A 27,428-nucleotide genomic window follows, 5' to 3' on the forward strand; every position below is an offset into this window, starting at 1 on the left:
TCGTGTGAAGCTCCTCACTAGTGGAACGAGCTGCCCATCTCCACTCCTTCAATGTGTTTAAGACGTGTTTGAAGACTATTGCTTAGAGAATTTCTGTCAAACTGATATTAGCCATAGGTTTTGTAATCTAGGGACTGTGACTTGCTGCTATTTCGTCCTGAGCTTTTCACTTGTGAAGGTCAATTTTGTAACCTTGTCCTGTCACACTAGCTCCCCAACACTCTACCAGACTGATGTTACTCAATTATGTGGACCTATTTTACAGGTGACTTTGGAGGAAAGTGTCTGCTAAGCAAAGAAATGCAAATGAAAGTGAACTCAGCTTATGGTAAAGGTTAAGACTTTGGACTTGCAACCCTGATCTTGTGGATTTAAATTCTGCTACTCACACCAAGACTTTGTGCAAGTCATTTCACCTGCCTGGGCTTCATTTAGAGAAGCAAAAGAAATGTAACCAACTGTACCTCAAATGTTGTAAGCTAGCATGGAAAAAGGCATCAGTGAAATAAACACACTCATGGACACACTTATCGTGGACAAAATAGTAAAATGGAGTTTAGAAATCCAAGTTCATCACAATACACGTGAAAAAAAAAACAATTTTATTTTTCTCCCAAGGCTTGTGGAAAAATGTAAAAAGAACAAAAACCATTAGGTACCAGTGATGTATGACACCCAATAAAAGGCAATAAACATTAAAACACATTAATTGGGGTGTATCTAACTAAAAGAAAATGAATCACAGGCAATAAAAATGTTTATTTTAAGAAATATGTACAAAAATCAGAATTCCTTAAGCAGGTTTCTCAAGCTTTATTTCTGTTAGGCTAGTTTTGTACTGCCAATGAAAACTAAGCGAGGCAGGCACTGGTTACCTTAATTCTACATCTCCCGCAGTAATCATCTCCCAAATTTCTGTCATGATGTATAACAATTACCATTTCTTACACCATATTGCCATTTTCCTCCAAGGTATGAATTCAGGCAGTATAAACAAGACCAGTTCTTCACTCCTAAAAACGGCACAGCTCTCCACACTTCACAAAGACATACAGATACACTGCCAGTGTTTTATAGCATCAACTACACTACAGTAGACTGTGGAAGGGAAACCTCGATATTTTTAATAAAATAAAAAATATAAAGCTATTGTCAACACAACTGTCCTGAGAATCATATTACCATATAAATGTTAAATACTTGAAACTTGATGGTAATACAGTATATACGCTCTTTTTAAAACTAAAATTTTGCATCATATTTAAGCTTCAGAATTGATTTTATCCTTTGTAAATAAAAAAGATAACAATCTGTAAAAACATCACAGAATAATGCAAGGGTCAATTAAACACTGGATAATCAGACACCCACCTAAAAAACAGTGTCCTATTCCATGCACAGAGGCCAACCCATGATCAGTCAAAATCTCAGGGTGAAAATCTACAGTGGAGAGGAGTTTTGTAAAATACAGTCAATCAGTTTCTGGCCTAACACTCAAACATGATATTTTTATGTAAGGTTCTTCTGAAGATCTTTGGGTTTTAGCTTTTGCCATGCACATGACGCATGAAGAGTACAGTTCTTTATCTTGTTCTTTCATTAAGACATTTTCCAATACGTCATAGCGCCAGTGAGGATTCCAGCTACAAACAGTGCAACATTTTGCCAGTTCAGACTTTGAAAATAGCTTTGAACTGCTCCCTAAGAAAACACAAACAGTAGAAATATTAGATGTTATTTAAATACTTTAACATATTATTAAAAATAATAATAGGTAGAATGCAGCAGTCTCCATTTTCTTGATTAATAAATATCTAGGATCAGTGACAGCCCGAGATGGAAAACTAGATGCAGAGATAACCTGTACAGTGCAGTGTGGATGGAATAATTGGAAGAAGATATTAGGAGTGTTGTGTGATCAAAGAATGAATGCAAAGGTTAAAGGAAATGTTTTTAAGACAGTGGGAAGAGCAGCAATGACATATGATGCTGAGACATGGGCAGTAAAAAGGGCACAGGAGAAGAAGTCAGATGTGGCAGAAATGAGAATGTTGAGATGGATATGTGGAGTTACAAACAAGGACAAATTAAGAAATGAGATAATCGGAATTACAACAAAAGTAGTGGTGATATCTAAGAAAGTACAGGAAAGCAGATTAAAGTGTTTTGGACATATAATGAGGAGACACAACCAATATTTGGGGAAAAGGGTGATGGGAACAAATGTACACGGGAACAAAACGATGGGTGGATGGATGAAGTACAAGAAGATCTGAAGGAAAAGGGCTTGACTGGAGAGGAGGTGCAGGACTAAGCTGTTTGGAGAAGAACGATCAAGCACCTCAACCCCACACATAAGTAGGAAAAGGTGAAGAGGAAGAAGAAGTGTCTTGAGGAACCTACACTTGCAAAAAGTAAGAACCCAACCTTTACGGGATGTTTTCATCAAGGAGCAAACTCGTACAAACTCTCTCTTACACGCTTGCACATACAGTACATTTATTTATTTACTTAACCCATATCATCACATTGTGGGGATGGGTGGAAGGCAGGAACCAACCATGATTTGGGAATCAGGCCATGGCAGAACCGTCTCATGCATATGCCATCTTTCTCACTCAAAGTGTGACGCTGTAGAGAGACCAATTAATTTGGCCTACACATCTAAGATATGAGTGGAGACCCTTTTGGAAACCCACATAAAAACATGTGCAGATCATGAAAACATCACAAAGACACAAACAGATGGGAATCAGGTTCAAATCCCAAGAATTGTGAGCCTCTATTCTTAAAAAGAAGATCTACTAAAAACCACACATCATGGAAACAATTCTCTGCCATTTCTGTCATTTTACTCATAGCTTATATATTGTAAAAAGATCAATACTGCATGATAGTGGGACTTTTGATCACTCGTAATATGAACTGGGGTGAAAAAATAACTGGCCTCATCAGAAAAGCTCTGCAGTGGACGTATTTTTCTTTGTCATATTAAACTGTCTCAATCAGTGTTGGTACAGTTTTATAGAGCTGTTATTGAAAACATCCTCACTTTATCCATAACAGTCTGTTATAACAATGAATCTGCTGGATCCAAACATCAATTACAGCATGTTCTTCAGACAGCATAAAAGATTGTGGGCCTGAAACTGGACTCCATTGAGTTCCTGTGTACATCACCGGTCAGGAAATGTGCTGCAAATATAAGCAAAAACCTCACTCGCTTGGGCAGCCATCTCTGTGAATTAAAGCCATCAAGGAAATGTTACTGGTTACTAAAGGCAAGAACAACTAGACATAGAAACTGTTTCATTCTTATTCCAGTCACCCAGTCTCTGATTCATCTGTGTTTTTTCTGTTTATTTTATAAAGCCTTACTTGATATTGTGTATTACTGGGCTGGGGTACTAACTAATTCCTACATTAATATATTGCTTTATATTTGTGTTTTGTTAAATTATTCACTAATGTGCTATATAATGTTGTGATGGTGTCATGTATTGTGTATAGTACACAGCTTGAACTTACCTAATCCAAAATGCTTGAGACCAGAAGTATGTTGCGGTTCGGATATTTTCAGATTTTGGAATATTTGGATATACATAATGGTGATGAGACCCCAGTCAATACACAAAATTTATTTATGTTTCATATACATCTTATAACATCCAGCCTGAAGGTAATTTTAGGCAAAATTATTAATTAATTTGTGTATGAAACAAAGTTTGTGTACAGTGGCATTAGCAAAATACCGGTAAGGTGTTAGCTGTTAACCAACAAACAACGGCAAGCTTTCAGTCTCCCCCTACGATGTTATGTTTTGATTAAAATGTTACCGTAAATAAGTAAAAACAAAATAAGTAATGGATATGTGGGTCTGGCTGTGACAACAGTTGATAAATTGGCACCAACAGAGAATTTAGAGCTTGTGTTCCCTTTAGACACTTTTTCCCCCCCAGTGTGCTGCACAGCCTTCACGCTGCTCAACTGACCATTTCTAAGCAGCAGTTTGGAAGTGCTGAATTGCTGCAATTGTGCCTTTGGTAATTCACTCATGGCTTCTACTGTACATGTCATTTGTGTGTTTGTGCTTTACAACCCTCAGTACTTCACAGGGAATTGCAGAAATCAGTCGTAAGTGGCAAGTATCAGATGATGTGTTATTCATGTCCGCTCATCAGTTAAAATAAATAAATAAAAACTTTAAGGGAACTTTGGTCAAAGCCCCACTTGGGTAGACAAAGGTAACTAGTACAAATGCAGAAACGTCCAAAATAAAAATATGGGTTCCCTATTATTTAACTGAAAAGACAGCTTGAAGTAGCATCACAGCAGTCAGACGTCTGTTAAATAGGCAGCTTCATCAAGATCAGGTCTGCTTGAGAAAACAGGGCTAATACCATACTCTGGGCATTATAGGCACCCGGGCAAAACAGTGCATTGGGGCCACTAACCTACACAACCACTCAGCAAGTCACAACATACATAGATTAGCATGGGGACCACGGGCAAATACCCAGCGTGCCCATGTGTTAAAATGGCCCTGTACTCAGTCTGAGAAGAAAGAGCTCAACAGGTCCTGAACACACAGCATTGAAAACCTCAAAAAAGCCCAGACGCCTAAACAAACTGGTTCACTGGGAAATATTCATAAATATTGAGAAGAATAATACAGTGTAGCACTACAAAAAAAGATGGAAAGGCACTGTAAACTAGTGGGCCTATTAAGCTGGGAGTGGGAGCCCCTAGTAAAAAAAGCCACCAATCTCTTAACCTTGTAGCGCAACTGCCATGTGCACACAATTCAATTGATCTACTGCCAAAGCACTCTTGCCTTTTATATTTACAACAATAAAATAAGCAGAGATGTATGATTGAGCTAACCTGGTTGCTCATAACAAATTATTAATCTTTCATTCCATATTTGTGTTTATAATTTTCTAAAAATAGTGTAAGTAATTTTGATGAAGTACTATATGTCAATATACAGTACCTATGGCTAACACAGATTTAACGTGAACATTCTAAAGGTGACAGAAATGTAACTTTAGAATGTCCGAGAACAATCTATGGGTAATTATAAGCATTTGCCTGTTTCCATTTGTTGTTTGAACATAACTGACCACAAAATGTATGGGACACTCAGCGTAGCTTTGAAGTCAGCAAAACATTACTTCCTTTCAAATGTGTGTCTGCACAGTAAATCCACTGTACCCCCACATGCTATTAAAAGCTTCCGGATATACAGGAATACATATGCACAGAAAGCTAGGGGGGGAAATTTTTTGAGGGGCATTTTAGACACTTACCCATCCTCCTTGTTCTCTAACCCACCAGGAAATGCGGGTCCTAAAAAATCCTAAAGCCCAGTACATTACTCTTCTAACTATCTCTTTGCAATTTGAAGTTATGGCCTGTAAAAAAGTAGAAAAGCACAATTAAGTTGTTTGCGAGCTAATGCTATGTTTACCTCAAATAGGCATACTACTTACTTTGTTATAGGGTAAGAGGTAAAAGCATGAACCATTAGATTCAGTGAAAATCAAATTATGGTGACAAATGAAATAAGCGTATAGTTTTTTTTCCAATTGTTACCAAGCTTTTTTCAAAACTGAAGCCATGTTTTCAAAACCCTTCACACACAATGAGTTTAACTGTAGCCTATGATGGCTAAACTGTGGATCGGCTCTTATTGCTTTCACACAAAAGGCATTCAACAACTAAGGGCTTTAAACTTCACAGATTCTTTTCTCACTTGAAGTGCACCACCGACATATTCTCATGTATTTGGAGTCCACTTTCGAAAAAGCTTACATACAGGTTTTTAAACTGTTAACAACACATTCAGAACTGAATTGCTGCAGTTTGTTACATGAAAACAGTATGACAGTTACATCAGTTATAAGATTTTACCATAAAACCAACAGGCACAGCACAATGCACATTCCAGAGTGGTGTCAAAAAGAAGAGAATATTGCAGTAGTGCTATACGTGAATTACTGTGATCAAACCATTTGGACATGCATCGAGTTGTATTTTTCCTCTTTAGGACCCAATGATTACTTCCTGCAGAGTGAAAAGGGGTTCATGTTTTCTAATGCAGTTTTTGTAGACATACGATCATTGCCTGTCAAGTAGTTTTGAAGATCCATACTACAGTATATTATTCCTAATGTTGTCAATTGTTATTTAGGTCATTCTTCAGTGCGGGACCAAGTGGTTTTGCTGAAATGGAAACATGGTAGTGTTTTGGTGGCATAAGTGGATTCTAAGACATGGATTAACTAGTTTGGTGGTTGTAGTGCATTTTGGCGGTGGGATCCTATATTTGGTCATGTTGTCTGTTGATAATGCAAACTGTGTGTAGAGGTCTGAAAAAGTAACTTCAGTATTAATAAAAGCTTGTTAGCAATTGAAAAAAAAAAATCACTAAATAAAGACACAATTAAAAAATAAAGTTGATTTGTTTAAAGGATGCTGAAATAAACAATAGTAACGGGATATTATATTTCATAAATGAAACAGTCAAGTAAAGATTTCTAATTACCTTGCATATTAGTTTGTAAGCAAAATGAAAAAGGGCGACCACTCTGCCCCAGTTAATTCCATCTTCAAAAATTCTCTTGGCCACAACATTAAAAACTTCCCGTGCTGAGCTAAATTCAATGTGTTCAATAAGACTGTTGAGACAAGAAATTTAAAAAATGTTTTAATGGTAAATATCCATAAAAGACCACATATTTAACTGCACTGTAGCTGCTTTATACCCTAAATGAGATACACTGCAAATAAACCACTTAAAAGCTAAACTGTCCTCCTTTATTTTTTGTAATGCTCTTTTTTAAAAATAGGAAAATCAAACTGTTTTTCTGCTTTAAAATTGCAGATGAGCCAAAGTCTGGGGAAGGTTACAGAAAAATTTCTGCTGCTTTGAAGGTCCCAATGAGCACAGTGGCCTCCATCATCCGTAAGTGGAAGAAGTTTGAAACCACCAGGACTCTTCCTAGAGCTGGCCAGCCATCTAAACTGAGCGATCGGAGGAGAAGGGCCTTAGTCAGGGAGGTGACCAAGAACCCAATGGTCACTCTGCCAGAGGTTATCTGTGGAAAGAGAAGAATCTTCCAGAAGGACAACCATCTCTGCAGCAATCCACCAATCAGGCCTGTATGGTAGAGTGGCCAGACAGAAGCCACTCCTTAGTAAAAGGCACATGGCAGCCCGCCTGGAGTTTGCCAAAAGGCACCTGAAGGACTCTCAGACCATGAGAAACAAAATTCTCTGGTCTGATGAGACAAAGATTGAACTCTTTAGTGTGAATGCCAGGCGTCATGTTTGGAGGGAACCAGGCACCGCTCATCACCAGGCCAATACCATCCCTACAGTAAAGCATGGTGGTGGCAGCATCATGCTGTGGGGATGTTTTTCAGCAGCAGGAACTGGGAGACTAGTCAGGATAAAGGGAAAGATGAGTGCAGCAATGTACAGAGACATCCTGGATGAAAACCTGCTCCAGAGCACTCTTGACCTCAGACTGGGGTGACAGTTCATCTTTCAGCAGGACAACAACCCTAAGCACACAGACCCCAAAGTTGAAAGTCAATACTACCATCCACTGAATCACTGTACTGTCCTTAGATAATTAGTATGCAATTCAAAACAGAACCAAAATCTTGCACTTGCACAGTTAATTGCTGAAGTTCTTTATATGCAATGACACATATGGATTTGTCTTTTTTATTTTGGCCACTTACTACTCAAGTTCAGTGTTCCTGCTTAGTTCATCTCCAATTTGTATCAAACTTCGTACTATGTCCTTTACTTCGGGATTTGCGATTTCACTTTCAGATCCACCCAAATCTTCTGCACTGATGTTCACACCTGGACAATTGTCGTGCCTCATCGACTGTAAAATATATCTTTTATAGATGGGGGGAAAGCAAGAGACATTAACCATTTTAATTGTGTTGCTTTGAGCAAAAAATAGAACAATACACAACTTAAACGATATTTCTAATTTAGATGTTATGCTGCCTTCTTATATTGTAAATCATTTTATATTAAAAAAATATTACTTACCCAGTTATAAGAACTACCACACCAACACATTAAAAATTACATAACTAGTGTTTGTAATGGCATTTCTTCTCACCTAACTAAAGCTGAAATCATCGATTGAGGGTTGGGAATAAATTAGGAAATATTACAGGCCGTTTATTAAGTTACAGAACAAACTGGGAGAAATAAAACTGAAAAATGGAATGCATTTTAAAAAGGGTAATGCCTATGGTATAAATAGCAACAAAGGTGATCACCCCTCATACCTCAGTTGCTCATTACAAAGGTCAAATTTGCAGCATTGTATTACAGGACAAACACTCTGAGGTCCTTGTCTTTACCAGCACTAGTAATGTTGCTGGCAATATATCATTTGAAGTGCTGTGAAATAAAACAATAGGCACAATTTTGACTAGAAATCAGCAAGGAAAACCAAAATGTTTAACTTAAGTGGATGTTGTACATTGTAAACAATTAAGAATCTTGGTTCCAGAGGGAAATGCTAACAGATGTCTACCTGTAGTGTTTAATAAATCATTTTTCTAACCCTTCCAACTCATACATTACTATACACCAATGTGATTTTGCTAGTTTCTTTTACAAAACATCCATGCTTTCCAGTCTTGTTTCCCTCAGCTGTTAGCCTGTTTAGATGTTGCAAACGTCAGCTCTCTTTCCACCCCATCATGATCTCCTATAACTTCTCTGACTTTGTCCTTGTTGTAACTACTCCTTGACTTCAGAAACTGTATGTCATTTCCCTGCTATTTATCCCCCAACTAATGTCACTACTTGTTGTTATGCATGACAAAAGTCTTTTCACCCATTCATTTTACTCATGTTGTGCCATAATCAGAACTTCAACTGGTACTGTATGCACTGAAACTGCCAGTCTATGTCTAACATCAGCTTGTTGTGTCAGTTTTTAATTATTCATAATCATTTTCATCTTACAAACATTCCTTTCAGTTAAACAATAAGTTGGAGTTTTTTTTTTTCCATTTTCAATCAAAGGATTCTTTTTTTTTTTTTTTTTTTACAGTCATGGCATACATTAACTTCCCACAGGAAATTGTGTTCTTAAGCAGAGCATTTTTCATTACATTTTTAAAAATACCATAATACAGTCCAATTTATTGTGGTTTAGCAAGGCCTTGATGAGGCATCAGTCCAAATATGAAAACAAAAGACTTAAATTAACTTTATACCATGCTTTGAATTTTTGCAGTTGGGCAGAACAATCTCTGCAAAGCCAACATTGCCTTGTCCACTCAGTGAAGGATAGTGTCCACAATGTACACACTAGACTATATTATGCTTCTTTATTTTAATGTTGCTTCATTTTATCCTATACAGCACCATAATCACCTAAACAATTGATAAAATTACTTTGAACTGACTGGAATTTGCAAAACTTGGGCACAAGACAGTAACCAAGCCTGTATGTAAGGCTCATTCACCACAGGACCCACATATGGCCATTTTACATTTGATATCCAATATAATAGGCATATCTTTGGAATATCTACGGAAAGCCTCAGTGCTTTGGAGTGCTTGGAGAAAACCCACACAAACAAGAGGGGGAAATGTGTAAACTCCACACATATCACAACTGGACACATAATTCAAATTAATGATACTAGAGTATAACCACCCTCTGCTGTAGTAACTTATTTCTGGATTAATAAAAAAAATAAAATACCAGCTAAAATAAAACCTTGTAGTTTAAAATGCTGTTTGCTAAACATTCATTCTCCTAGAAATAAATCTGCTTTGTTGAATGATATTATATTAGGTACAAAATCAGATTTGTGGTGTCTTACTGAAACCTGGCTTAGTAAATCTGACACTTTTTCTTTAGCTTAGTCAGCACCAAATGGCTTTACATTCCTTCATAACTGAAAAGATACTGGTTGATGAGGTGGCCTTGCGATAATCCTGTGTGATGAACTGCAAAAAAATAAAAACCCTATGAGGCTCTTATTTTTGATATTAAAACAGATTGCAGTTGTACACTGCACAATTGTAGTACTAGTCTAAAGATAAACAGCAATGTCCATCTAATTTATTTATCTAATTGAACCAATTATAAAGTGACTCTGAAAGAAGCCTTGGATACTGTAGCTCCCCTTACAACAAAAGTGATTAAAGCATATAGAAACTCACACTGGTTTAATGAGCACTTGTAGTCTTAGATTGCTGAGAACTATAGCATCTTCTGAACTGCATGGACATACAGTTTTAAAAAGGTATAAAAAGCTATTTTCATGGCCCACTCTAATTACTTTTCTAAATTAATAGATGACAACAGAAATAATCCTTGTGAACTGTTTAGAACAGTAGCTATTCTAACAAATGGAAGTTCTTAACTGAAACGTAAAATATGCACCAACAAATATGAGCTGGGCAGATTTTGTTAACTTCTATAATGATACATTTTACAGTGTAAAATGACATTTCAGCATTATTTCATGGTTGACCAACAAAAGTGCGATAGACATATGCGCCCCGACAAAACCGCGATGGACAAATGAGCGCCAACAAACCCGCTAACTGGTTTTCGACAAATGCGCAAGAGAGGCCAAGAGAGTGGGACGCCCTTGCTGAAATTCTTCCTACCTATGCAGGGCGTGATATTAAGGACTATCTGAGTGCTGTGCTAATGGCACGTCTCATAATATTGACTTCTAAAATAAACATTATTATATATGCTTTAAACTAGTAATTCATATTTAATGAAACTTTCACGATTTTGTCGGCGCACATATGTCTATTGCGCAAATGTCGGGTCACATTATTTCATAATCAAATACTGCAATGGCAACTCAGGTCTTTCTCTATGCACACCACTTTACTAATTTTAAGTTAATAACAGAACAGGGAGTCATAACTTAAATTTCCAACATTAAACCTACTCCCTACCCCTTAGGCCCAGTCCCAACAAAACTAGAGAAAAGCTCAATGGCTGTTGTGGCAGCACACATTCTTAATATTATCAGTTCTTCTTTGTTGACTTGTGCAGTTCCTATTGCATTAAAAATTTCAGTTACCTGCCATTGTTTGGAGAAAAACCAAAAACATAATTCTAAGCTAGATCTACATACAATTACATACAGCATTAAATCGTCTCAGTGAATAAAAAGAATGGATGGATGAAAACTACTTGTCTTGAATACAGTAGCACAGAAATGTTAGCTATTGGAGTGAATAATGTAAATCACAACAACATTCTGTCACTTTTTAACTCAGTTGATCTTCATGATACTTTTACTGATTCAATCCACAACTTACACCAATATGTCTTTTACACCAGTATCCCTGGCGAAATCATGAAAATATTTGCAAATTGCACCAAACTCCACAAAATGCATTGAAGTCAATGGGGAAAAGAAGAACTCAGCAAGTTCAGATTGGGTAAAAATGGTGCAATGGTGTTTTAAATATCCCTGACGGCAAGAAAGTGTCTGCCAACTATGCTGGACAATTATTATGGCCAAAAATATGATCTAAGTCGTGAGGCAGCAAGGCCTACCACCGTGCCATCTTGCTTCAAACATCAAAAGAAACCAATGGAATGATAATCACAAACAAAATACAACAAATTGCCAAAAACTTCAATACATAACACATATATCTATCAATGCACTCATAGAGTCCCAGTCTTGTGGTACATATTAGCTGTGCAACGAATCAGTTCATTCCATTGTATGAAGTTGTAGCACTGGATGAAGTGGCTTGTCTTTTTTATTTCCCATTTTTATGCAGGTGTCTTGTATACAGTAACAAATCTTTAATTATTATTATTGTTATTTCACAATACCTCTTGTGTTTAAGTTGGAATTGCCCTTCAAGTCTTGTTCGGGATCATAGCTCCAGCACATTGCTAATAATGTAAGGGTGCTAAGGGTAAATTTCGCACAAACATTAGGAAGTTTTTCTTTACACAAAGAACGATAGACACTTGGAATGAGCTACCAAGTAGTGTGGTAGACAGTAAGACTTTAGGGACTTTCAAAACTCGACTTGATGTTTTCTTGGAGGAAACAAGTGGATAAGACTGGCGAGCTTTGTTGGGCTGAATGGCCTGTTCTCGTCTAGATTGTTCTAATGTTCTAATGTTCTAATGCATGCACAGCAGTCATGCGGCACTGCACATGGATCAGTGCTATATTTCTGGAAACAGTACACATAATATTCTCATCATAGTCAGCTAATCTTCCCCCCAAAGGAAAACACTGCTTTTTTTTTATATAAACACACTTTGGGTGTCTGGAGCCCAAAGCAGCATTGCACAAGCTTACAGGCATGAAAATTCTGAACATGGTTGCTACAGCTCTGTGATGTCTTGCTGGCCTCTCATGGGGCAATGGTGGAAAAAAGCTTGCCTACGTTGACTACAGGGTGAACTCCTTGGAAAAAACATTCAGCAAAGAAGGTCACCATCGAATACAGCAAATTTGCTGTGAGAAACGCTATAGTGAATTTCATCGATCATCACTATTACTTGTAAGCTAGAGAGTACTTTAAGATCTCAAGATGCTGGTCCACTAAAAACCCCAAGGATTAACAAAACAACAGTGGGAGGTTAAACTTTTTGTTACAGGGCCCCTAAGCTGTCTCATTCTCAGTCTCAGCTTTTAAATCCAGGATGAAGACTCACTACTTTGTCCAGCATACCATGATTAGCTGTGCATACTGCATTTGTGTTTCTTTGCCATCTTTAAAAAACATCAGCAATACAATAACCATGTACTGATACTAATACTCCACTTTTCTGTTTCTCTTCTTAGTATCTTACTGTGGTACTTCGTGTCACTGCTCTACTTCCAAGCTGTCCTTCTGCCCATGGAAAGACATCAGAGATAGCAGGAGCTTTGGAATTAAAGAATTAATGCTGTCATCAAATTTGATTTCCAAGGTCTCCAGGACTCTGTGTCTGTTTAAGTGTCATAACACATCATGGAGTCTGCAGAGGATTATTTTTCTCTAGAGATACTGCAAACTGGAATTTTTGTTTTCCTCTCCTTTACTGTTAACTGGCCATATTGCTAGGTTCCATTCATATGAATCACTTTCAAACAACTTTGTGTTCTTGTTTGGTTAAGCAAATTGTGTCTTTATGTGTACTCATTGTGTAATCAGTAATTTTTAAAAGTTGCACTTTACCTATGAACCAATTACAGTGAACCATCTCCCCAAAAATCTGCTCCTTGCCTTTTATTACTGTTCCATCGAGTGTGCTCACGTACGGACTGTGTGTGTGGTACGCCAGCTGCACTTCCTCAGAAAGGAAAGCACTCCACAGGGTCATCAGGACAGCAGAGAGAACAATTGGTTGTACCCTCCCCACTCTGGAACAAATGTACACCTCCCGATGCCGCAAAAAAGCAATAGGCATTTCACAGGATTCATCACATCCCAGTCATTGCCTCTTCCATCTTTCGCTATCGGGCAAGAGATTCAGAGCAATGAAAGCCAGGACAAACCGCCTTAAAAACAGCTATTATCCAAAAGCAATCATGGCCCTGAACTCAAATAAAACTGCTCCCTCTCATTCTCTCCCAATGTGCAATATAGACCTTAAGGCAACAAGTGCAATTTGCATATTTTGTAAAGTACTTTTATTACTATTCGGTTTATTATTATTTTCTCTCTTCTTGTCTTTTTAACTCTTATGCCTCACACTGAGTTGACTGCACCTTCAGTTTCGTTGTTCCTTTGTAAAACTGACAATGACAATAACGATCTATCTATATTCTGCTCATTCCGTGGTGAAGACAAGATTTCATCACAACTCTTTTTTTAAGAATAAATAACTTCTAAATAAATGCTGGGTTTAGACTTTATATTCTTTTATATGCTTTATATGTTCTTTACCAAACAAAATCTTTTTTGTGTAAACTGTTTGAAAATGAGGGAGTTCAATTCCAGTAAACCAGTACGACAGTATGTAGCGAGTCCTCCATCAAAGCCAGACAGGCTGAGGCAGAATAATAATAATAATATAGTCATGAACCCAGTAGAAAGAAAGTATATATCCATGGAGACAAACTTGTCAGAGTATTTCTAAAAAGCTTTGGTAACTTTCATACCTGGCAATTCAAAAGTCATAAATATAAAGGAGAACATGTGAGTAGATTAACAATGGAATTAATGCAAAAAGAAGGCCTGGCCATTTATTTAAAGACTGGTTAGAACAAAAACTGGTAACCATCCTGCCACTTTATAAGCTTCAGATTTACAAAGCTCAGGTTGAAACAAGTATCTGCGTGAACGTCTGCTTCAATAAATGGACTTTCAGCTTCAAATACAGATCCCAGTTTAAAGCAAATGGAAACTGAGATTATGTTTTAATTATGAAAGAAATCAATATGGTACACATCACTTATTATTTTAAAACAAGCTCTTCAACCCGAATACAAGGACACAGATGGAAATTTATTAAGGGTAGATTCCACACAAACATCTGTCTTTTAGTCTTTTAGAACTAACCTTGATGTTATTTTGGAAAAAAATGGGCAAATAGGATCAATGCTGGGTTTAGGGGAAGTGGAGCTTGTGGCTTGAACCAATGTTTGGGCCCTGCCTAGCTGTTCTGTAGGAACCACAGCAAAACTGGAAATTAATGAATAAATGTAAACATTAATAGGCACTACACGTGTACAGCAAGTAGTATGAAAGTATGCATTAGGTGTTTGAATAGCCACACACAAATTTACCAGATAATAATGACCACCAGTCTAATATGCTATTGCTCCTTCATGTGCTTCCAAAGCAGCTCCATACTGCTGAAACATGGATTCTTCAAGACCCCTGAAGCAGGGGTGTTTCAAAGCTTTAATGTCATCAGGGTCTTCAGCCCCCTTTATGGGGATCCCCTTAGTGGCGTTAAGGTCATTGATAAAGGTTTATAACAACGCAGACCGTGGGGTGTTTGGGGAGGGGACAGAAATGGTCCCTCTTAGGGGTTTCAAGTTCAGTTCAAGTTTAAATGACACACAAAAATGTCAGGGGCTTGGCACAGTATATCATGGGGCTTAAGCCTCTAAAGCTCCTCCCTCATGACACCACTTCTCTGAAATTTTCCTGGGGTATCTGGGAGAAGGACATCAGCAGCAGATCCTCTAACTCATGTAAACTGCAAGGTTATTTTTTCCCCCCCTAACACCCCACAGTTCATCGACTGGATTGAAATCTGGGGAATTTCGAGGCCAGGGTAACATCTTCAACTCTTCATCAATGTTCCTCAAATAAATCCTGAACAATTTGTGCAGTGTGACAGGGTGCATTATCTTGCTGAAAGATGCCACTTCCATTGGCTAATACTGTTGCCAAGAAGGAGTGTGTGATGATGCGGCTTCGCTCCAAGCTCCCATTCGACTTCCGGGAGCTCTTGAACCCAACACCATTGGTAATGTCAGCAAGATGAGCTGACAAATGAGGACAATTCTCAAATGAAGCCTGGGGATAGTGCAAAAAGTGCCAAGGTGCTTTTATTAAAACAAACAGTTGTGTCCAAACAAAGTGCGGTGCATCACAGTTTCAATAAATTATCCATAAAAACAGTGCAAAGGGGGATAAAAACAATAAATAAATGATTCTTAAAAATCTGAGGTTAAAAATGCAGTCTCACTCTTCACGATCTCAGCACACCTCTATCTCTCACTCTCCCCGGTTCACCCATAACTCGTGTAGTCGACGGAGACCCAACAGCCACGACTGTCTTGGCCTGAGACATTAGCGGAAACGCTATTTAGTCATGATCTGCTGTCCACAAGGAGTTTCAAATGAAGGTTTTACTAACCAGTGCCTTTTAATTTCAGACTTTTCAAATATATAATTGCAAAGAAAGCCAGCACTGACCCACTGACATCAGATCACATGTACACCCTGTAATTTGCTTTCAGTCTGTGTTGCCGGAACAGTCTCCGAGCATGTCTTTTGCTCTCAGTCTGGTCATAATTAGATCTAACTCTTATGAATACATTGAGATTCTGTAAGGAATCACCTGTATCTGATACATCCGTCTTGGACTGAATGGCGGCCTTGAAAGTTGACGGGGACTTGTTACCCCATGCATATTAGAAATGGCGTCATGGTTTGCCGTTTGTGTAAAATCTGTTTCACTTTCACTAAAACCAGAATTTAAAATGGTGCCACTGGCCATTTCTGAAGAACTCTCACTACTACAACATAATAAACCACTTTGTTCTTAATGCACTTTATATTCTAGCACCCTGTATACAGTTGTCCTGATGCCACAAACCTGCTCCTTGGGGATGACTGTGTGTGACGACTAGTAGTGGACGAGCTATCTCAAAAAAATGGTAATGGGATTAAAGACGAATCCATCATACACATCCTGTGTGAAGACTGCTTATTCTGAACATCTCACCTGATGTCTGGCTTAGTGAGATCCATACTGTGGCGGGCGGCTGTACCCAGCCGGGACGCCTAGAAGGGTTGAGAGAGGGACTATGCCTCCCCAGACCACAACAGGGCAGCCTCCCTGGTTGGTATGGGGGTCACGGGAATGCAGCATGGAAGCTCAACCGTATAGATAACTGAGAAGCCCTAGACGTCAGCACTTCTGTCACACCCGGAGGTGCTGGCGGAAGTATTAACAGGGACACCCTAGTGCTTCCAGGTGCTCGTGCGCCACTACCGCCACACCAGGAAGCTCATCAGGAGGCACCTGGAGCACATCCGGGTGGACATAAAAGGGGCTGCCTCCCTCCAGTCATTAGCCGGAGTCGGCTGGAAGTAGACGAAGCTCGGAGGAGAAGAGTGGAGGTGGTGAAGGAAGGACGGACTAGTGGAAGGCCCAGACTTGGGGGTGTGTAGTGAAGGGACACTGGGTTGTGTGCGAGACTGGAAACTTGTATATATTGTAAATAAACGTATGTGTGTTTGGAACATTGGTGTCCGCCTGTCTGTGCCATGGCTGGTCTTCCACAATACGTGATCTTAAGTTTCTTCTGTGTGTGATGACTAGTAGTGGATAAGCTATCTCGGCAACAATGGTAATGGGATTAAAGAAGAACCCATCAGCCAGAATATTTCTTGGAAAAACAAACAATTTGTACACATGCTGGTTAATTTCATGGCACCTGCAAGGGCCCCAGGCTGGAGTTCAGATTAGCCTGTTCATAAATCTAGTCATAAATAGGATAGGCGAGCTTTGCTGTGCTAAATGACCTGTGCTCAGCAAAACGGTTCTAATGATCAAGAATGTCAACATCTCTATGGTGGGGGTTGAATTCTGCTTTGTTAAGTTTTGTCTCTTTTTGAACCTGTTTTCTTTTTTTAAATTTAATATTTTTGTTTTCTTTTAGTATTTTTCTAGTTTGACTATGAAGTAATTTGTTTTGTAAGTTTAACTTGATTGTATGGAATGGTATTTTCCTCAAATAAAATAAAAAAAATGTCAACATGTGCAAATGCTGTACAATCTAATAGAAATTAAAATTAAAGAATTTGCCAAGTTGTTACAAAACTAAACTACTAAATTTTAGACCTGGCCAACTGTATCCATCCACATTTGTTGGTTCACCTTGTTGTCAGTTTTAGCAGCAGCCAACTTTCATCCTCACACGTCAGCTTGCATTACCAGATTTTATTACGCACAGGATGGCTCTCTGACTTTACCATTTGAAGCTTAAAGTACTCAGCAAATATTTTCATTGTATTTGTACATATTAGTCTAAGTAGATTTTTGGTGTAAAGCTCTATTTTTGAGCTTACAGGAAAAGACTTTCTTTTTTGTGCTCCTTTAATGCGATACAGCATTCTTCAACCACACAATCCTATTATTTGTAAGAACACTAGCCAGAGCTACAGGTTTATCTTGATTTTCAAGTTGGGCTCCCTTTTTCTGACCTGATGTGTAGCCTTCTTAAGGTAAAATGCTCATTTATACAACAGCTAGAAAAGTTTTCAAATATAATTTCATGATCCACTTTGATTAAGAGGAAAGTTAAGTAGTGTAATTGTTATCTGGCAATAGTTTAGACCTGAACATTTATGTTATGATTTCATACTGCAATTTAATGTTCTTCCCATATTATAAAAATCTTTAGGCTCACTTGACCGTCATAAATTTTTACAATTTCATTTATATGTCTAAGTTTGAATTTGCAAATTTAAAATACCACAAATGTTTATACAATCAGGCATAATTGAAGAATTAAAGTAAAATGAAACAATGAAAGTAGAAGATAATGCAACACAAACTGAAGAATAACTAAAAATTAAAAGTTTTAGTAAAATAACTCTCCAGAGAGTGGTGAAGTGTTACATAATTGTTAAAAATTTCACTGTACTTTGTACACATTACAACACTACTGCTACTACTACTAGTAGTAAAGGAATGCTGATAAAAAGCTCCTGTCAATGCTTTCCTAAATAGCGTGACAATGACACTGCTGTTGTTATGAGTGACTCACCTAAATAATTATGTCAAGCGAGATCTAAAAGGTATACATTGTCTGAGCCACATACACACACCCATGGATACATCAGCAAAACACTGGCAGATAATGATGTCAGCTAAAACCCGAACACCAGGTAAATATTCCATGAATTGTAAACCAAATGTCTAATAGATTTATTTTACTCTTGAAGTGCATGAGTATTACAATAAATGAAATCAAAGCAGGTACAAATGACAAAAAAATAAAAAACAGTAAAATACTCAACAGAGAACAACTTGACTGACCACCAGACAGGACAGCTTCCCTAGCTAATAACCAAAGTGACTCACTTTAACGAGTCATTTCTAAGGTCAGAGGTCATCCTAAAGAGACCCACATCTACTATATACTGCTGCTACATGGCAGGCCTAGGGAACAGTTCTGCTTACCTGCTTTCATGAAATGTGAGGCATTCCTGGCAATTCCCTGACGTATGGGCTATTACCAACAAGAACAAATTCAAATGTTCTCAAAGTATGCAAAAACAATGTGACATTCTTTTAGCAAACACTAATTTGGGTTATACATTATGACAATACTTTAAAATTTGACTCCTGAGCTCCAAATTATAACCCTAACCTGCCTCTTCACAGAAATAAAAGAACCAAGGCAGAAAATTTGAAATTTCAAACAAACACATTTGAATTATTTTTTCCAGCTCTTTAAATGAGCATTTGGTTCATCAATGCTTTTGGTCATTGACACGGTATTATAAACTTTGTATTGTAACAATTTGTTGAAGCTAGGTTAAGAAGGGAGGTGATGATTAGTGAACAGCAGATGATCTGTGGTGGCAAACCCTAACGCGAGCAGCCGAAAGAAGAAGACGACGTTTAATGCAATCTTGCAAAGTGAGAGGATGCCTGAGGAGTGGAGAAAAAGTGTACTGGTACCGATTTTTAAGAATAAGGGTGTTGTGTTTTCTTATTATTTTTTTTCCAGTAGTTAAACAAATACACTAATCAAACTTCCACCAGATTAACAACTCCAGATTGAACAACAACCACCACTGCTTGCACATACTACATACTGTATATTTACTGCCCTACTGAATGCACTCCTCCACTAAAGAAACTAGTGCCAAAAGTCTTGTACATTACATTTCCTCCCGACTTAAATTAACTTTGTACAGATAATACAAATGCAGAAATACATATAAAGATATATTAGGAAATAAACTTTACAAATCAAGCCTCTTAGGGGCTTTCTATACCCAACGGGGTAACGTCACTCAGTATCCTGTACAACTGGGGTTTTGATGTGTTCAGGTACAGTTGTCTCAGGTAATCTATACTGCTGTTCAGAGGCTACAGTATGAGCATAATGGGCTTTTCAGTTGCCTCTTTAGCTTTATCAGAGGGTTCACAGACAGCAGGCGTGATGGGTCTCACTTGTGTGTTTACTATATAGTCTGCATCCCACCTCCAGGGATTAAAGAGGAATCCACTGCACAAATCCTGTGTGAAGACTGCTTATTCTCAATATCTCGCATGATGTCTGGCTTAGTAAGTAAGCTCCATACATAATCTTAAGTTTCTTCTGAGAAACATCATAGCTGGAGTTTGTCCTGTGGTGGCATGTACTCCATTTCTGTACACAGATAAAGTAATCTATTTTGTGTAGAAGTGCAATTTTCTCATTATCCATTGCTTTAATTGCCCTTTGAATGAATCTTTCTTCTAGAACATTAGCAGCGGGATGATACGGGCACATTTAAAATGTCTAATACCATTTTTCTTCATAACCACATGAAAACTCTTCTGCCACAAATTATGGTCCATTATTAGTGCAGACTTGTTCAGGTAATTCATTCCTTGCAAAAATAGCTCTTGGCACAGAAACAGTTCTCTCAGAAGTAGCGGTTTTCATTGAAACTACTTCTGGCCATTTAGAATGGGCCTCCACTACAATTAAAAACATTAAATCTTTAAAGGGTCCTGCAAAGTCAACATGTACTCTTTGCCAAGGTGTCGAAGGCCATTCCCACAGGTGCAGGGATGACAAGGGTGGTGCATTTTATACTTTTTGACAACCAGAACATGTCTTTGTTAAATCCTGTTTGTTTATTGATTCCTGGTCACCACATATAGCTACAAGGCAGGCTTTTTATTTTAACAGTGCTTAAATGTCCCTCATGCAGTGCGTCAAACATTCTTTTATGCAGTTTAGCTGGTATGACAACTCTTGACCCACACATAAGGGTACTTTGACACACTGATAGTTGGTCTTTTCTCACTGCAAATGTGGGATACACGTCTGTTTGTGCTGGTCAGCCTTTTAGGGTAATCTCATACACTCATGAAAGAACTGGATCATTTAATGTTTGCCTTTGTATAAGTCACATCATGACAATCAGACTCCTGTGGTCCTCAGTAGCAAAGTGACAGCCCATCTATCTGCATTTCAATGTAACTTAGTCCCTTTATATTTAATATCATATTGATGTGCACCCAGAAAAAGCATGTCATCATTGAAACACCCTTTCTTACATTAAATATTGTGACTAGGGGTTGGTGATCAGTTATCAGAATAAGCCTTTGTCTATAAACGTAGTGGTGTAATATCTTTGCACCTCATATTAAACTAAGAGCTTCCCTATCAATTTGAGCATAATTGCTCTCAGCTGTTCTTAGTTAGCTAGATGCAAAGGCAATTGGTCTTCCTGAACCATCTGGGAATGGATGTAATAATGCAGTGGCAATTCCATATGAGAATGCATCACATGCCAATTTGATAGGTAAAGATGGATTGAAATGATTCAGCAATACATCTGATGTTATAAGTTTCTTTGTCTTTTGAAAAGCTTGTTTGTAGCTGCTGGTCCACTTCCACTCTGATCCAGTCTGTAGCAATCCATGTAGTGGGTTTACCACTGGGGACAGATTGGGAAGAAACTTGTGGTAACAGTTTATGAGACCAAGTTAAGAATAAAGCTGAGATACATTCTCAGGTTGTGGTGCTTTAAATACAGCCTCAGTTTTATCTTAAGACATATGTAGTCCATCTTTGTCAAGGACATGTCCACAGTAAGATATCTTGTTTTTGAAAAATTCACACTTATCCTTAATCGTTCTCAAACCATATTCATGTAAGCTGGTCAAAGCCTGCTGTAAATTATTTAAGAGGTCCTCATTATTCTTCCCTGTTACAATGACATCATCCAGATAACATTGTCTTCCTGGAATGCCTTGTAGCATTTGGTCCACGGCCTTCTGCCAAAGAGCTGGAGCTGAGGCTAGTCCAAAAAACACACGATTATACTGATAAAGCCCCTTGTGTGTATTGTTAAGCATTCCTTTGAGGTATCTTCCACTTCCATTTGAAGAAAAGCTTGAGGTAAATCAATTTTTGTAAAGTGTTCTCCACCTGCAAAACAGCCGGATATTGTATATCTTCAATACATGTTAGGGGATAATGTACTATATGTAGTACTGAATTTATGGTTACTTTACAGTCTCCACAAATGTGCACGTTTCCTTCTTTTCCTTTATTTATTACGGTTACAATGGTGTTGTGTATTGGTATTGTAATGCACCATTCACTTCACTCTGCCACTTTGTATATGAGAAAGTAAAAATGATTTCTCCTGTGCGAAGTATAGAGAAAGTATAGTAATCATGAAGAAATTCGACCTCGAAATTTTGAATCTTGATGTTATAGACCTCCCAGAGTCCAAAAACACAGTTTTTTTTTTTTTTAAATTGTGTGTGTGTGCGTGTGTGTAAACATGATACCTCAAAAACGCAACTAGATAGATGGATGAAATTCGGCATGTGGTTGTAACACCACAATTGTAGATCTATATTAACAATTGGGCCAAATGCATCACCTGGAATTGGTACTTTACATGAACACATACTCGATTTTTTTTTTTTTTATTATTCATGCAGCTGCAGAGTCCGATTTTTTCGGCTTAACTTTTATAATAATTGTTCAATATATTATTAATTTGATTTGATGTTGATGGCTCCTTAATGTAAATAATATAAAAAATATAATCATTGTCTTGCGGTTTACTTCTCAAATATCCATCCCTATATCTGAGTATACAAGAAAGTTTAGGGGAGACCACTCCCAGTTTTTGAAAATTAAATGGCACTGATCAAGAGACTGACTAGGTCATCATACAAGATCAGCATATTGTTGCTGACCAATCACTTTTACTTTAAAAACATTATTTAACAACGAAGCGATACAAAGGTAGGTAGGCGAACAGAGTCTGCCAAGTGATGAAAAACTAAACATGCTAATGGGTTTTTGCATCTATTCTATATTTATTAATTTATCTTTTTAAGTTCATATTCACAACTCAAAATACCTGATATTGTGAAAGTAATCAATTAGAAGAATTATATTTTAAAATATTTGTCACCCTTTTATCAATGTTTTTCACTCTTTCTCAAAATAGATAGTTGAAATATCATATTATTTTTGTTCTTAACATCAGCCTTATCATACATATTGCATACCTGGAATTTTTCCTGCCTTACATCCAAAACTGCTGCGGCAGGCTCCATGTTCCTGCGATCCTGCTCTGGATAAACAGGTTTAGATAATGTATATATTGTTCTTAATCTCAGATGCTGTCTGTCGTTTTATTCTGTACTCCCAATACCTGTTTTTGCTATGCTCATTATGGGTTTACGGTCCTTTATGATGGGGTATTCAAGTCTCACTGCCCCTAACCTTGACACTACATGCTTGTTTTTCTTTGGTTTCCCTCAATACAGCTAGGTGGGTTCTGCACACTGATTCAAGTCTAAGAGCCCTGTTCTTCCTAAGCCCCCATGATTTTCATGAGAAAATATTTTAAAAATTGTAAAATTGTTTATATTCAGTATCTAGTTTTGATTATTGGATTATTTGATTTTGATTATGCTTGTTTTTATATGACAAAAACAAAACCAGATAGTAAACCATGTAGTGTAGTAAGCTTCCACTAACATTAAACTCGTATCCAAATCTGTTAAGTGTACAGTTCTGATTGTGACACAAAACTAAACTCTGTAGGATCTCCAGTCCATAATTACTAAGACTAAAACTGAAACTAATAGATATAAAAATAAAATGGAAATGTCTTTGTGAAATAAAAACTAAACTAAAACCAAAAATACATGATGAAGGACAACTAAAACTAAACTGAATTTCCAAGAATGTTCAGAAACAATATAGAAATAAAAACTAATATAAAAAGGCAAAACTATAATAATCTTGCTGCCTAGCAAACACTTTGTTAATGTTGTTCCATGTCGTAGTTGTACTGCATCTTTTGCAGCAGTTTCCATTGCTACTGCGATGTTTAAAGCATACTCCAGTGTTAAATATTTTTCTGTTAAAAAAGTCTTTTTTTGTATGGTTTCACTATGCAATCCATATACAAGTTTGTCTCTTAATGCCTCCACTAGACTGGCTCCAAACTGGCAATGCTCTGAAAGTCTGTGCAATCCGGCCATGTATTCGGAAATGCTCTCACTGTTAAATTGATTCTGTTTGTGGAAGCAAAACCTTTTAGCAAGTACTAGTGGTGTGGGGTTTAAATGCTCTTGTAGAATTAATCTCCTTAAATGTTTTACCCGCAGGTTTGGTGGGAATTAACAAACTACGGAGTAATCTGTATGTCTTTGTGACCATCACAACCAGTAACCAGTTACAGGAAACTTTTTTTTCATTTGCTACTCTATTAGCTTCACAATACAATTCAACTCTTTTCACCAAAGTTGCCCAGTCCTGAATATTACTATCAAATTCAGCAAAGTTCCTGTTAACGACATTTTGCCTTGTTTCACTCTCAAATTAACTTGTTTTCAACAGGCTCACAGTTCACTTGACGTTGTTAGCATTCTCAAAGCTTCTTCGTTGCCATCCCCTTCTCCCTTCAATACTTTTTTATACTCCTTCACTAAAGAAAATAGTGCCAAAAATGTGTACATTACAAAGGGGGGTGTGTAGAATTGTAGTAACTACAGAGGAATAAAACTGATCAGCCACAGCATGAAGTTATGGGAAAGAGTAGTGGAAGCTAGGTTAAGAAGGGAGGTGATGATTAGTGAGCAGCAGGCGATTCACTGTTGTGACCCCTAACGAGAGCAATGGAAAGAAGAGGAAGATTGCACTTCCGTTATCATTTTCTATATGCATTAAGGAAAAGGTACTGGTGGGCCTCAGTGGCTGTAGGTTTTTGTTCCAACCCAGTTGCTTAATTACAAAACAATCCATGCCGATAACAGATCTTATTTAATACTAGGCTGACCCGCCTTTTAAGGCGACCGACTTTTAAGTTGACCACTTCTTAAGGCAATTCAATATGTAGATCAATTTGATATTTTATACAAACTCATTAATTTGGTTATATCGCATTTGAGCGGTATTACTTTAATACTCATAGTTTCTGTTATTTTTGTGATGAAATTTAAACTTTTTTTCTATATTGAGGTCGCCCTTTTGAACCCCCTTGATATTTACTACGCGGTGAGGCATTTGTACTTCATTAACATTAATTATTTCCAGAGACATAATTTTGTCTATTTTTCTAGCGCATCGTGCACAAAAGCAAGGGAACGATGGGAGCACCAGAACTCTGCTCACATCATGTCGCTTCGTACAGCAAGCTGCAAGTAGCAAGTCTGTGATAAGCGGAATACCGCTACGCTTTCCACTCACGGGACGGAAGGACAATCCCGACCACTTTTATATAGTAAGATAAGAAAGAAGAAGAATATATCGCACAGTCTGGAGTAGAAAATCATCTTTTACCTGGAAAAACAAAACTACAAATCCCATCGTGCATTGCAAAATGGACGGGCGTGTGTGAAACTCCGCGCCTGCATAGCATTCACGGGACGGAAGGACAATCCCGACCGCTTTTATATAGAAGGATCATTACTTGTCAGTGTTTTAACTCTACAATGTCCGGTTATTGTTAAATCGATTTCTTTCCTGTCTAATATTACCATCCAAATAATTTGAAGCCAAAAACGGATTAGCCACTGTGGCCCTCCAAGATTGGAGTGGGGCACCCCTGCAAACAGGCATGTAAACAGATTTTCTTAAATTGAACTAAATCACAAACAGAAGCACGTTCTTAAAATGTCAAAATGATACATGTGAAATAGAAAATGTTACTTTACATCCACAAAATATTCAAAATGGTCTTTATCACATGAATACATACCCACGCAAGACAACTTCAGCTTGTTCACTGACTTGATCATCACCTTTGAAAACAAAACAAATAAACACATTTAGAACAGACTTTGCCAGAAATGATTGCAGGCTTATTGGTGCAATTATTTCATTACAGATAACAGTTCACAATGAACATGAGAGTAAAAGGTTGTGTGGCCTTCTTATCATCACAAATAAGTGCAGGGGTTATTTATTTTTATTATCTGGGAAGTGTAATGGCACAGTTGCTACTGCTGCAGCTTCAGAAACCCATCGCTCTGGCCTCAAATCAAACACCCTAGTGTCAGCTGTGTGCAGTTTGCACATCCTCTCAATATCTACCCGAGTTCTTCCTTGAACATTTCAAAGAAGCTTGTGGAATGTCAGTTACTGATTGAAAGTTAGCCTCTTGTGAGCTTGACAGTGAATGAACCCTGTGATGGATTGGTGCTGCAGTAGTCTCCTGCCTTATGTCTGATATTACAGGGATAGATTCACCAGCATTTGACCCTGAAAAAAGAGTAAGAATTTATGTTATCCTATGTAGAGAAGATTAATCAGAGCCAAAACCAACTTCAATACCAAGCCTTTTTGAAAACTGTATTCTCTCATAACAATAGAATAACCAACAAATTAATGTAGGCAGAATCATAACACAGTAGTTAGCCGCTGCCTCTTCATTTATTTATCCATAGAGAGTTTGCATTTCCTTATGTCTATGAAGACATTCCCCGCAGGTATTCTGGTTTTCATCTCACATTCCCAAAGATGTTCTTTTCAAATTAATGATGTTGGACAAACTGGGCATTGGCTACTTTGCTATGCTTTCATGGCACACCAGTCCTGTTAAGAAAGCAGATTTAACAGGAATGCAGGCATCCAGCTGCACAAAACCCCCAACTTGCATTCCAAGCTAAGTGACTGAACTCTAGCCTGTACCAGGAATTCATCCGATAACAAAGGTGTCACTGCCACCTCTCCAGAGCTCTGCATTTCTCTTCAGCCAAAAGGTGCAAAATGGAGTCAAGCAAATACAAAGACCTATAATTCATGGGAAGACCACTAGGATGGACAGAAGAACCCACCTAATAAAAGACACTGATGTTGTAACTGGAAGTGCCTTTAATCCAAACAGGAGAAGGTTAAACCTTCCTTTAAAACCACATGCACCTTGTTTCTCAAAGTAAATTAGAGGAGACAAGAGAATGAACTTCTCTCATCTTGCCAGGGATTCTCTCTGGGCACCCTCCCTGGGATTCCTTTAGGGATGGGAAACTCCAGAATGACTAAAAAAATCTGAATCCTGATCTCTGAACTGAAAAGCTATGAGCCTCTTGTCTGAAGAGCTGGAGCCGACAAGCTATTCTTTTTCCAACAGCCGAGATCTACAGTAATCTGCAAAGATAAGCACAGAGTCCTGTCTGCTTAGGAACAGCTGTTGCTTCAAGAAGGGAACTTCAGCATCTAAACTCTTTTACCAGAATGAGTAAAGCCTTTTTCCTATGAAGTGACAAAAGACAGCAGAAGGCAAGCTGAGGAAACAACAGCACAGCACTGAGAAGGATCAGGCAGCAAAGAGAAAGAGTGCACTCCAACACATGAAGAATCCTTCACTTGAACCTGGAGCAACAACAAAGCAACAACTCCACACAATATCGGACATCATCCATAAAAACTTGGAATCGTAAATCTATTTATCTGTGTCAAGATAAAGTAGAACATAAGAAAGACACTATG

At 37.8% G+C, this 27,428-nt stretch overlaps 1 protein-coding gene across 1 annotated transcript in view; it reads right to left on the reverse strand.

Annotated features, from left to right (window-relative positions):
- Window positions 1-585: 585 nt before the first annotated feature.
- The window catches only part of zgc:153993 (uncharacterized protein LOC767645 homolog), a 38,244-nt gene continuing 11,401 nt past the window's right edge, over window positions 586-27,428 (reverse strand). The window contains exons 2-6 of the mRNA XM_039748766.1: window positions 25,699-25,741; window positions 7,752-7,916; window positions 6,548-6,680; window positions 5,310-5,414; window positions 586-1,701 (exon numbers count right to left, since the gene is read on the reverse strand). Of these exons, the coding sequence (XP_039604700.1) occupies window positions 1,600-1,701; window positions 5,310-5,414; window positions 6,548-6,680; window positions 7,752-7,916; window positions 25,699-25,741 (548 nt within the window). The 3' untranslated portion in view covers window positions 586-1,599. The remainder of the gene's footprint in view (window positions 1,702-5,309; window positions 5,415-6,547; window positions 6,681-7,751; window positions 7,917-25,698; window positions 25,742-27,428) is intronic.

This window comes from Polypterus senegalus, chromosome 1 (genome assembly GCF_016835505.1).
Source record: "Polypterus senegalus isolate Bchr_013 chromosome 1, ASM1683550v1, whole genome shotgun sequence".
NCBI classification, from domain to species: domain Eukaryota; kingdom Metazoa; phylum Chordata; class Cladistia; order Polypteriformes; family Polypteridae; genus Polypterus; species Polypterus senegalus.